The following is a 12,580-nucleotide window of genomic DNA, read 5'->3' on the forward strand; positions in this document are numbered from 1 at the left end:
CGTGGGGGCACATCCTTCACCTGTTCCCGTGGGCGGCTGATAACTGTTACGCGTATTTGATGTCCCCAAAATGTTAAGTTCCCCGTTGCTGGCATTATGCTTGCATTACGGATGTTCGCTTTTCCTTGCACTGTCACGGGTTTTTGTTCCGTGCATCACTGTATGCAGGGAGAATGACAGAAACTCACGGTGCTACGGCACGTAGCTGATGGTGGTGGTGCCTGCTGGTCTCAGGCGTTGTGCAAGGTTCCTCATGAGATAATTTGCTCGACCCGTGTTCTTAAGTATCAAAATCAATCTATCAAAAGATAATCATATTGCTTAGCCAAATGTATCGTCAACGACAAGCATCAAAAGTTCCATAGATCTAAACCAAGTCTCGCAAAACCACACACCACCAGGCCATTTCAAGCGGTCACGGACAAAGTACATCACTCGCAAGCTGGTCACAATTTGGCCACACTGTGAATTCAAACCGAAGATAAAAGGCAAAACACGATGAAGCTCCCCAACATATTTGTGAAGGCTAAAACTACAGAAGCAACGTCCTGGCGGGGTGCCATTGTTATTTGTTCATGCTTGGTTAGGTTTTATAGCGTCAACACTGTCCTTAAAAATTTTTACGTTAATACACAGCTCAACGGTAACACATGCACATCTCGTGAATATTGGCACAATGGCCTCCAGACTGTTAAGACTGCCGTCCAAGCGTCTTCTAGTTGGGCTCACGCTCTCAGTGACGTCATGAATCCCAGGAACGTCACACGATTACATTAGCCTTTTTCACGCTAGTATTTTTAGGCGGTGATCTAGTTGGTACCAAATCTAGAATGCTCGAAATTCAGATCAACAAGTGCAGGACCATGGCTCGTCGTCAAAGGTATCGAAACAGTCAGAACATTTCATTCTGGGGGCGTTTTTGCTTGAGCACCACGTGTCTAGTCGTTATTTCACGTTTACGGTACTTCATGATTTGCTTCCACGGGACCATATCCACATACGCAAAATGGCAAATTGGTACAACATAACGAAACAAAAATGCATCCAGAGTAAATTTTACCGGCTATTTTGATGGGTCTGACAAAAACGACGAGCTCCTGTGTATACCAGCCTCCGTGCATTTCAGAATAAGGTGCCAGTGAAATGCGGCGGGATCGAATTAGGCATAAGTCCAATAATTGCTAGTGTGAGAATGGCTATTATCATGATGGCGTAAGATGGTTCCACCTGGCCTGGCACGGCTGGTTGTTAGCAATTCCGCTCCGTGCCACAGGTACGTCGTCCAGGCCCGTTCAGCGCCCGCCGTACGTCGTCCGGGTCCGCTCCGCGCCTCCCACACGTCGTCCGGGCACGCTTCGTGCCCTCCGCGCGTCGTCCGAGCCCGCTCCGCGCCACCCGCACGTCGTCTGGGCCCGCTCCGCGCCTCCCGCCCCTCCCCCCGCACGTTGTCTGGGCCCGCTCGACGCGCCCCGCACGTCGTCCGGGCCCTCTCCGCGCCACCCGCGCGTCGTCCGGGCTCGCTTCGCACCACACGCAGGTCGTCCGGGGTGGCACTTCTTCTCTTGTCGCCTATTCAGGTACCGTTGATGCAGATGTTAGTCTTGCCGTGGTGTTTAGCTGAAGAAGCTGTCCTGAAACGCATCGAGTTTTGTTAGCTGAACGGTGACTACCTGAGGAAGTACACGAGCGACCTGGATTACAGTTGCTTGCATATTTACGATTCAGTCATCTATCAATAACCCGAAGAACAAGTCTCTGTAAACGCTTCGCTTCTCTATCGCGGAAACCACGCCATCACGAACGAATATTGTCTTGCCAGACGCATAAACAAAAGCCACGCCTTTGGGATTTTAAGGATTTCGACTATGTCTCTTACAATGCTATGTCATGATAGGTCAATTTCAGGGTCATGGACAAAACGCACTGTGTGCACAACCAAGACCAAAGTAAAAGACGACTCAAAGTTGCGAACAGGGTCTCCTGTATCCCTGCTTTCCGAGGTGCTGGATACGCCGCTGAGCCGCTCACGTCATCCTGCAGCCAACAATGACGATGATACGGCGGCTCTCGGCCATCGTTTATTCAAGATTTCATCAGATAAATATAATGACTTCGTCATGACTGTACGAATCATCGATCCCAAACGCTAACAGTTCCATTGTGTGTGCCAGTTGCCGTGATCGGGAATGCGATGATAGCGCACCGAGGCGTCACTGTTCAACTAAACTGCGTGCCTTGACATGGGGTCGATATAACCCTCCCCCTCTCTCTGTCAGAGGCTTTCTGAGGGTAACTCTTCGGTATTTCGTGCAATTGCGCCACACTTTAAGTGGCCTATAAGGCCTCCAACGCACGTGTTTTGGCTCAGGCAACGTGCCCCTGGCCTTTCTGATTTCGGAGCCGCGGCAGTTTTTGAGGAACACTGCACGGCGACCTGCGGCCTGCGCGGGCGGGAGGCGGCCACCGACGATGCCGCGTAAAGCGAGCGGCCGGCCAACATTTTTACATTAGCGGAACCATGCATCATAAAAATACGGTCAAAGCATGTCAAAACTACATACTGCTGTACTCAGCATTAAGCAAGAAGCACGTCCGTTTAGGACGTGTGTCGCTGGGAGAAATGGTCTCGTACATATGGACATGTAAAGCTGAAAAAATTATACTTTTGGGAAATTTGACCTTTCATCTGGCGTAGTGGGGTCATTTATTGATCAAGAAACGTAAAGCCAATTACCAACCGCGAGATCTGCTGAAAGCGGTAGTGGGTGTCACATCGACTCCTATCAGCCCGTATTGTGGAAAGCCCCCAATCAGGGCGAGAGGAAAAAATGCTGACTTCACGACCGCGGGCGCACCTTGTGTCACGACAATCACCGACAACGATGGCCGCAACGAAGAACAGGTCAAAACGGAAGCTATCCCGATACCAAACGGCACCAAGCCATACACATAGGCACACCTTTCCGCGTGGCCGGCAGGAGAATGTGGCCACCTCTTGGAGCGTCTCCTACTGGGGCCTCCACTTGAGGTGGCCGTCCGCCCTGCCTGCACAGCAGGCCACAGTCATTCAGCGATGGACTTCAGAGGGCAAGCACTCGCAAAAGAATCACCGCAAACGCCCGGATGTCACGGAGATGGCGCGGTGTGGAGCGCGCCTCGAAGGCCGAAGCCGACGCTGCACAAACAACCGCGGCACCTAGCACACGCGCTTCCGGGGCGCAGCAAGGCACACGTGATTGTTCCATGTCATACTGCGCGCAGCCGGCTGCCTCTGACGTACCGAGGTTGACGGGGGCGCTGATGTAGGGGTCCTGGTGACTGCGCCGGTCGAACCGCAACACGCCCTGGCGACAAAACAGCGGTCAGCACGCGCGCGTCTTACTGTGGGCCCGAGCTGGGTCCCGGCGCGCGCGGGCCGGTGGGCAGACTGCGGCGGACGCCGCGTGGAGCCTGGCGGCACTTGTCAGCGCGCACTGCACAGTTTAACGGGTAGGTGTCGCTTCCCAAACCAATAGGATATTTAAGGGATTTTACTCTCCTGCATCAGGTGTTGACCCGTTACGTTAGTAGTCAAGTTTTAGACGATGGAGATGTTTACATCAGAGACGGCGCGGCATAATATTAAATGTAACGTTATATGATGTCTGGTATAGCTTCAGATCCATTGTCAAAATCATTGCAACTTCCCAAAGCAACCACTGGACATAGTTCTATTACGATTCAGAGACATTTAACTGTTGCAACTTGTAACTGCATTTCGACTGCGATCATTCCAGAGATGTCCTTGAATCTCGGCCAGTTCAAGAAGGCGCAGCAACGCACCGTAGAAACGGCAAGGCCGAAACTTTTCTCGCACTCAATTACTTAAAGGCAGCATTGTAGGATTCATTGCCACTCATCACGAGGGTGCATCGCTTAGAGGAAAGGAAGCAACCACGGGGAGCGAAAGCTGGGGCGACCCCACCTCAGGGCTTCAGTTATTTTTTTTTATCACAGATGACTTCCGACGAAAAGTCATAATTTGGCATCTTGCGTAGTCACCGAGCTTCGCCTCCCCTCCCCTTCGCTCAAACAAAAAATCCTGGCTGCGCCCCTGTTTGGGAATCAACAAGTGCTCTGGAAGGCCAGTTGGTGCTCTTGGGCACCAATCCGATTATTTCAGGGGCCCAACCCTCCGAACTAATGGGACCGCCATCACCACCAAGGTGCGCGGAAGACCCCAGAGAGGTCATGAGTGTGACTTAGAGCACTTGATGGGGGACTTTCAAGAAGAGTGCGCTGGGTGGACCATAGTCTCACTCCTATATAAATAGATCCGTGTATTGACCACAAACGGACTCACCCCGATTTGAACAAAGCGCGTCCTATCCATGGGCTATAACAGTCACTGATTTAACAAAAACACAGCCATTCCATTCATAAGTTAGTGTAATACAGCGACATCACATGCACTGCATCAGGCACATAAAGAGGGGTAACGTTACAGAGTATGTGGACGCGGCGGGCCCACTCTCTGTCAACGACTGTTCCCCTCCCCTCCACCCTGTGCACGTCTCCCAGAGTGCCGTGTGTGGGCACCGATGCAGCACGAGGCAAGTGGGCCCCGTTCACGCACACGTCGGCGCGGGGCGGGGAGCGACGGCGGCGCCAACGAGGCATCCATCATGGGGCCGGGGCGCGGACGGCGATAACATCCGAGGCCGCAGGCGTAGCCCTCAAATGAGCCGGTGGAGGTGCGGAGAGGAAGATGGAGCGGCGCGCCAGCCGTCACCCCGCCCCGAACACGGCGCGCCGCTCGCGCCGTCGGAGCCGCCCCTGAGGCACGCGAGGCGGCCCAACAGGCGCTAGCCCGTCTGCGCTTCGTCGGTCCGCTTCGAGCCAGGCTGCAGTTTGATGGCTCCCGCCCGTTTGCTGGATGATGCAACGACCTTCCCGTTGTGATCAGTGTGGGCACATTTTTGATTGGAAGCTGACAGCCAGAGGGGCTTGTGAGCCCGGTGAGTGCAGCCGGTCACGCGCGCCACAGCACCAACCATCACTCTGCCCGTTCGCGCGCTTTTACGATTTATGGCGGTGTTCGGCAATCATAGCACTTACAAGTATGAAACCAGCTGTTCTCTGTGGGTGAATTTAAGGTTGTGCTGTTTGCATGTCATTACACTTTGTTGATATTTCAATACCCACAGGTGCCCTGACCATCGACCAGGATGTAGCAAAAGTCGCTCGTTATGCAAATAGTTCGAATTCGACAACCGGTGGCCAAAGCCGGCGGAGATCTAGCCACGAAAACCCAATCCTGTTCAGTGTGACTAATATCCATCCAATGTATTTCTGTCTCTCAACACTTTGGACCAGGTCACCTGAAAACGTAGTTCTAAAAAGCCCACAAGGCAACGTCGCTCGAGTCGAATTGGCAGTCGCTGCCAGACCAAGAGCTAGCCAAACTTCAGGCAATCCGATTTGAAAATAGCTTCCGAACGTTTTACCATTGAACCATCGCGTGATAAAGTGCAGTGCAGGATGGAGTTTCCAATCCATCGGCGGATCCCATTTCGTATCATGAGTTCTTAGAACTGTCTGGCCTCATAAGACCAGTTTTACGATGATAGCATGGCCCTTTCACACCTGTCATCACCTTGCTCGGCAAACATTGCAGCGGGTTTCTCACTTGTGTTACTACCCGTGCTGGGTTATGGCGGCGCAAACAAAGTATCTTATCCATTCAGTTTCCGTGGTTGTTCAGTGTCTCTCTTTTCCTTTCCACTGCAGATCATGTTCAAATGCTACAAAGTTTAAAAGGTTAAAAAAGGGATATTTTTTAGCCAGCGTGACAAGTGCATGCCCGGAAGAAAAAGAGCCAAACATGTTTAAGGTATGTTCAGACTATGCCTATGTTCAGTGGGCTTAACCGATATGGCATAGTTTAAAATGCTACATGCTACATCGAATGATGAGGTACTATCAGTGGATAATTCTTTGCCCGCTAATTTACGTGACTTTTCTGAAAGCTGTCGCAATGCTATTTTGTTTAACGCCTACATAGTTCTCAACAGGCCATGTTGCCGTCCACAGTCGGCGAGAAATATGCAGTGAAATGGTGCTTCGAAACAAAGGCGGTCGTCCAGACTCAAAGTTTAAAGAACGTGTCATGTGTGCTTCCTCATGAGAGCAGCCTCGGAGACCCGACTAGCAAAGTAGGTCCACGGAAACAAGCCAAAGGGCCGCGGCCCCTCCGGGCTTGCACAAGCGGGGTCAGCCGTGCTACGGAGTTGCCGCCATTTTTTAGCAGGGCAGGATCGGGCGGGACCGTATCTTAAGTGAGCGGGTCACATGGAGCACGTACTGCATGCCCAAGGTAAGGGGGACATGGAGAGTTCAGCGAGAAAATGCAAAATATCATCGGATGCTCTCTACATAGATATATCAGCTATGATGCAATGAAATTATATCTCTGAAATTTTAAAGTCGTCCGTTTTCCTGGAGCGTCCTACGATACACCTTTTCCCGCTGCCATTGGACATGCAGTTATGACGGTAACAAAGAGACCTGAACAACAAATGGTACCCTGTTGATCTGGCTCGACTGTACACATTCCAGCTCCACGGATATACATGATGCTCAGCGTCTTGCACTGTTGCGCGAGCCATCCGACGTCGCACTCCACCTGGCCCCTGAATGTCAGTCCTCGAAAAGGCACGCGGCCATGCAAGCCTCCCTCGTCCGGCCAAGGTCAGAAAAAAACGTATGTCCTGCAGTGGTAAAGAACATCCCAGAACGTGCTGTTTCGTAGCCACATAGTCATGTGAGCCAAAGCCCTCACCTCAATCGACTCTCCCTTCTTCAGCACGTTCTGCACGTCGAAGACAGTAGCCAGCTCCTGCAGCGTCCTTCCGGTGTCGCCGTGGCTGTCCTGGCGCGACAGCGGCGTGCCGTGGCGCGGCTGCGACGTGCTCTGACGCGACTGCAGCCCGGCCTGGCGCACCCCGCGGCTGCAGGTGCTGGCGCGCGTGCTCACGGACTCGGCGCTCTCACTGTCAACGACAGTGTCAACCGTCTCAGCCGCATGTCAAGTTATGGCGGAACCTTCCACGCGGCGGAAGCGATGGTAGCAGCAAATCCGCGATATTCTTTGCTTGCTTAGAAGATCTGAGGACAATGTCCTCAGCTTTATTGCAGAATTTCTGGATTAAATGGACGTTTTCCATCATATTGCACTCGTGAAAAACCATGACAATTTGAAAGGTAACCGAGCTATGGAGACTTTTCAAAGGTTTGCATCTTATGGGGTAACCCCGGCCTCGGGGCACCACCCAACACACCACTGGAGTTCGCCGTAGAGCGAGCTACATGGTTGAACAGTCCAACTATAGTCTTCGACTACTACATAGCTGAAGCGTTGTGGAACGGGTCGAGCCGAATGTATTTGAACGGAGCTCCTGCGTCCTGGCACTACGTGCGACACCAAAATACTTTGACAAAATGCCTGTTGAACTGAAGTTAATGTGCTGGGGTGACAACGTCGAGGGCACTGCAGCAAATAATGCTTAGAAGGGACCCTGGCCCGACCACTTTGGCAGTGCAATTGATTAGTCCGCGTGCCAGTGTCGCCGGGAAGTCTTTAGTTCAAGCCTGGCTTCGGCAGGTCTTTGGCTCCCGCCCAGGAGGCGGCCGCGAATGGAGATGAGAATGGAGAATGGAGATCAAATGGAGATCGCTCCGCCGCGGGATTAACGCAGTGTCGGCCAACACCCACGAAGATGGATTCACGGGCGCGGTCTGCCTTCAGACCCGTCGGTTCGGTGACAAAACAGTGTCGAGCGCACAGCCTGACTGGGTCACCGGAGCAGTCCTCTGATCGCCGGGCTCGGGAAGTGGGAATAGGCCTAATGTGTACATATAGGCCCACTGTGTGCATGTCTTGTGTACAGCCCCACTTTGTGCTATGGCAGGATCCTGACAGTAGGCGCGAGGTCAAGACTGTTCCGCTAAGGCTTCGAACAATGAGGCCTTTATCGTATTTAGTCTACGGTGCGTGTGTCTGCGCCTCTCCATGTCGCCGAACCAAAAATAGCTCGGGATGGGGCATCAAACAATAAAAAAATGTACCTCATAATAAAGGTAGCTTTGTCATTAACGAAACTGTCGGGTGGCTTATTTTATAGACAAGTTGTTACCATGAGACAAGTTTCAAGCGGCGCCTTCAGAACCCCCTTACCGAGCCAGAAGCCTTGCCGTTAACAAAACTCGGTCTTAAGATGGCACGTACACGTATCAGTTGACGCTTTTTCCTGCGAAGACAAAATCCCGCGTGCCGGGCTTCGCAATGACACACGCATGGTTTTGTCCTACGCAGCAGGATGACGTGACGTGAAGTCCATGCGATTCACCTTCGCCTGATACGAATATTTCTGAACTAGAAATGGCGGCAGGCAAAATCGGGATTGGAATCAGCGGCGTTGCTTAGAAATCTATTTTTAATTCAAGCAGCTATATTTCGATGCTTCTAAATTTGAAACGAGGCAAGAAAACTTATTTCAAGAACACAACCAGCATGATTCAAATCAAAATGTGCGTTGAAATTACTGCACGATTGTGCAAAGTGATGTGGGGTGTGCACCGCTGGTAACTCGCATGGAACGCAGCTCGCTTGTGGGAGGGATATGGATTCAGAGCCCATCCTGTCGCACGCACATTTGATGCACATCTTGGTGGTTGCACACTGGCCATTACACGATGGAGGTGATTTATGAGCTGCTGACATAAATTGACACCTAACACCCGTAGCATACTTTGCTTTGACTGAAAAGCAGTGCTTGACCACGTGATCTAGTACCACGCCAAGCGTATAAACACGAGTGATTGAGAATGGTAAGCATGCGGTACTGGTATCAAACAAATAATTTCAAAGCAATCAGAACCGTGCAGACGTGATGGAAGACAAGGCCGCCCAATCCTCACATATCACATGGCATCAGAGGGTAGACGTTCTGTGTGCGGAGATGGATACACGAGTGGGATGCATGATGTACCTTCATTAATTTATTTTTGTTCCATTCACCGGCATCATTGTGACGACTTTGGATCAATGTGCACTTAAGTGGTGCCTTTTTCGGAGTAAGAATGGACTGAATTGAACTGGTTTGGGGACTGAATTAACTGGACCGTAAACAATTATACAAGCTGATCTGCAATGGCGTCCTGCGGCCCAGGAGTAATGTGTGATGTTTTAACTAGCAATTAGTCCGACAAGCTCATCAGATCTGAATATGGGGGCGGGTATCAACTCCCACGCAGTTTGAAGGCGTCAAACGAGGCAAGAAATCCCGGAGTAAAATATTTGGGAAACAAATTATTTTAAGTGATTCAAACCACATTCCGAACATTTCAAAACATTTTAGGACTTTGCAGCTAGTTTTTGTTTCGTGGTTTTCCAAACCAATTGTTGCTTTATCCCAATGCACCCTGGGAACGCATGCTTCGACTACTGCAGCACCATCATGCCGGTCACTCACCTGCTCTTGATCTGCATGTTGCTGCGGTTGGTGAAGAGTCGCTCACCGTCGCTGCAGCGGCTGCCGTCGGGGCTGGCGCTGGCGGGGCTGGGAAGGCTCTGGAAGCCGGATGAGTCGCTGCGGCACGGCGAGGCACCGAACCGGGGCCCCGAGCCGGTCCCGCCGCCACGAGCAGTCATCGACAGAGGGCTGCGATATACCGCTCGTGTCAACCGGGGCCCCGAACCGACCCCGCCGCCGCGAGCAGTCATCGGCAGGGGGCTGCGATATACCGCTCGTGTCAACCGGGGCCCCGAACCGACCCCGCCGCCGCGAGCAGTCATCGGCAGAGGGCTGCGATATACCGCTCGTGTCAACCGGGGCCCCGAACCGACCCCGCCGCCGCGAGCAGTCATCGGCAGAGGGCTGCGATATACCGCTCGTGTCAACCGGGGCCCCGAACCGACCCCGCCGCCGCGAGCAGTCATCGGCAGAGGGCTGCGATATACCGCTCGTGTCAACCGGGGCCCCGAACCGACCCCGCCGCCGCGAGCAGTCATCGGCAGAGGGCTGCGATATACCGCTCGTGTCAACCGGGGCCCCGAACCGACCCCGCCGCTGCGAGCAGTCATCGGCAGAGGGCTGCGATATACCGTTCGTGTCAACCGGGGCCCCGAGCCGGCCCCGCCGCTGCGAGCAGTCATCGGCAGGGGGCCGCGATACACCGCTCGTGTCAACTGGGCCCCGAGACGGCCCCGCCGCTGCGAGCAGTCATCGGCAGGGGGCTGCGATACACCGCTCGTGTCAACCGGGGCCCCGAACCGACCCCGCCGCTGCGAGCAGTCATCGGCAGGGGGCCGCGATACACCGCTCGTGTCAACCGGGCCTCGAGCCGGCCCCGCCGCTGCGAGCAGTCATCGGCAGAGGGCTGCGATATACCGTTCGTGTCAAACGGGCCCCGAGCCGGCCCCGCCGCTGCGAGCAGTCATCGGCAGAGGGCTGCGATATACCGCTCGTGTCAATCGAGCTGGCGCACATCGCATCAGGGCCACATCAACTTGTCTTCGGCAAGACAGGCGAAAAATATTCGGGGTGACCTACCATTTCACCAAGGATTTCGAGATCCGACTTTCGGCGACAGCTAGAAGTGATGAGGCGATTGCGGTACTCTGAATGAAAGGATTCACATCTGCGCGGAACAAGCAGAAAGGCCCGAAACGACATAGTGAGATGTAGAAATTTGAAGTTCATGACCATTTATCGTTCGGTCATAGGTGAATGATGAATGAAGCTAACTCCAGCCAAGAGTGCATTCAAACGGGAATCTAAACAGTCAGTCGACTGTAATCAATAGCAATCGCAATCCCGACCAAGATGGTCAAAGTCAAGAAAGTATAACACGACACATTTCTGCAGGCTGAATAGCATCTAAGGGGCTTTCATGAATATGAGTTTGTTTTCGAACACTGCTTAATGTAAAAAGCGAAATCCGACGAGATTTTTCTAACAGCCAGAAGCCCGCTTTTTCACACACACACACACCCTCCCCAAGAGGCGTTCTGGATCCGTTGTGCCACCCGATGAAGTACGCATCTAACCATCCCTTAAATGTCACTGGGTTTCATGTTTGTTTAGGTGTCATTTTATACGGTCAGAGCACAACAGCTCGTTGAATCTACACAAAAGTTACCGGCCACTGGGGTCCGGATCTCACTGACCTCGGTGGTGGTTACACTCATCCCCTGGGTCAGCTTCGAGAGCATTGTGATACTTGTTTTACCTCATGTTTGTGTTGTATATCGACCACTAGCAAACAGCCGTCCGAACATACCTGATGGAGACATGTCTTTCGGGGGTTTTCCTGGTCGAGATTCGCAGTGGCTTAGGGCATTTCTTTTTGGGTCCCGCCATGTCTGAGCTCCTATTGGCTGACGCGAGATTCAAGGTCAGTGCCTGTAGGCCTATCAGCGCTGCGCGATCCTCCACTTGATCATATTGCGTTTTCGTGGACTTCAGGGACGGTTGGCGGCCGGAAACGCCAATAAATGAGGCGCACGACTGAAAGAAAGAACAGACCAGTTTGCGTACTGCGCGTCATGTTTCGCACGCCATTAGTAACACAAACTGGCCGGGTCAAGCGCGGTGAAGAGCGGCATCCCAGCGACGCCATGCCGCGACGTGCGAACAACGGGCCATCGTGTAGGACACGGATCTCCCGGCGGCGGCACACATCCGGGCGGCGGCCGGAGTACGCCCGCCGCCTTACTAAACAGCTCAGACAGCGCCGCCCAGTGTGGGCAGCAGCGGAGCCAGGAGCGTCTCAGGCTGGCGCTGGCGGCACGAGAGCGCATCAAACCTGCCATCTGGCGACAAGATACAAAGCTCAGCGATCAGGCGTGCCGAGCGTGTCGGAGATACGCGTCAGATTTTATATGCAGTCGAGAGTAATGCGACAGAACCTATATTTGCATGTCAGTATAGATGGCCCATAACCCATTTATAGGCTGACATAGAGTTACGACCAATCGGGCTTGCGATTCTTGACGGAGGTAATTAGAGGGGAGAGGGCGATATGCGAGGGAGAGATGCCACAGCCCACCTACTTTCCATGAAGGTTCAACATTCATCTTATGGTGGTATGGTCTCACGGGGCTCGATTCCACGCGGTGCCCGCCGTCAATCGTTTAAACCACTCCAGCCAAGTGAAGCCTCTCACGTCAGAGAAGCTTGTTCGCCCCCTGCTCTGTTACTAAGCCGCTGCCTTTTAATGGGTTGCGCGTCGCACGCTGTCGCTCAACTCCAAAGTTATGGAGCCCTGGCGACTGCAGTGGTCAGAGCAGCGCCCAGGAGCCATGGTGCCGGCCGGGAGCCGCACATACCCCCGACTGAGAGATGGTTCGTAACTGCCACTGCAGATCCGCGTCAGTTCCGGGTCATGTCCATCCGCCGGGCGCGGTCCCGGGCGACGCTACATGGGTATAACCTGGTCACGTGACAGCAAAAACGGTGACAGCCGCACCTGCAGGGCTGGGCAGAGGCGGGCACGATGTGGGTGCCTCCAAGGCAGCCGGTAGAGTGCGCACAGCTAG

General features: G+C 53.3%; 1 protein-coding gene across 2 annotated transcripts; it reads right to left on the bottom strand.

Moving 5' to 3' along the window:
* Positions 1–315: 315 nt before the first annotated feature.
* LOC119110725 (uncharacterized) lies at positions 316–11,496 on the bottom strand. 2 transcript variants are annotated; one of them, XM_037234646.1, is made up of 6 exons: positions 11,323–11,496; positions 9,513–9,701; positions 6,821–7,031; positions 3,281–3,344; positions 2,960–3,045; positions 316–1,631 (listed from the first exon to the last, which is right to left on the bottom strand). In XM_037234646.1, exons 1-5 carry the CDS (start codon positions 11,400–11,402, stop codon positions 3,008–3,010), a joined length of 582 nt encoding a protein of 193 aa, XP_037090541.1. In that variant the 5' UTR covers positions 11,403–11,496; the 3' UTR covers positions 316–1,631; positions 2,960–3,007. The 2 variants fall into 2 exon arrangements, with proteins under 2 accessions (XP_037090541.1, XP_037090540.1); XM_037234645.1 differs by lacking the exon at positions 2,960–3,045.
* Positions 11,497–12,580: the final 1,084 nt, after the last annotated feature.

This window comes from Pollicipes pollicipes, unplaced genomic scaffold (assembly GCF_011947565.3).
Source record: "Pollicipes pollicipes isolate AB1234 unplaced genomic scaffold, Ppol_2.1 Scaffold_7231;HRSCAF=8579_pilon_pilon_pilon, whole genome shotgun sequence".
Taxonomy (NCBI): Eukaryota; Metazoa; Arthropoda; class Thecostraca; order Pollicipedomorpha; family Pollicipedidae; genus Pollicipes; species Pollicipes pollicipes.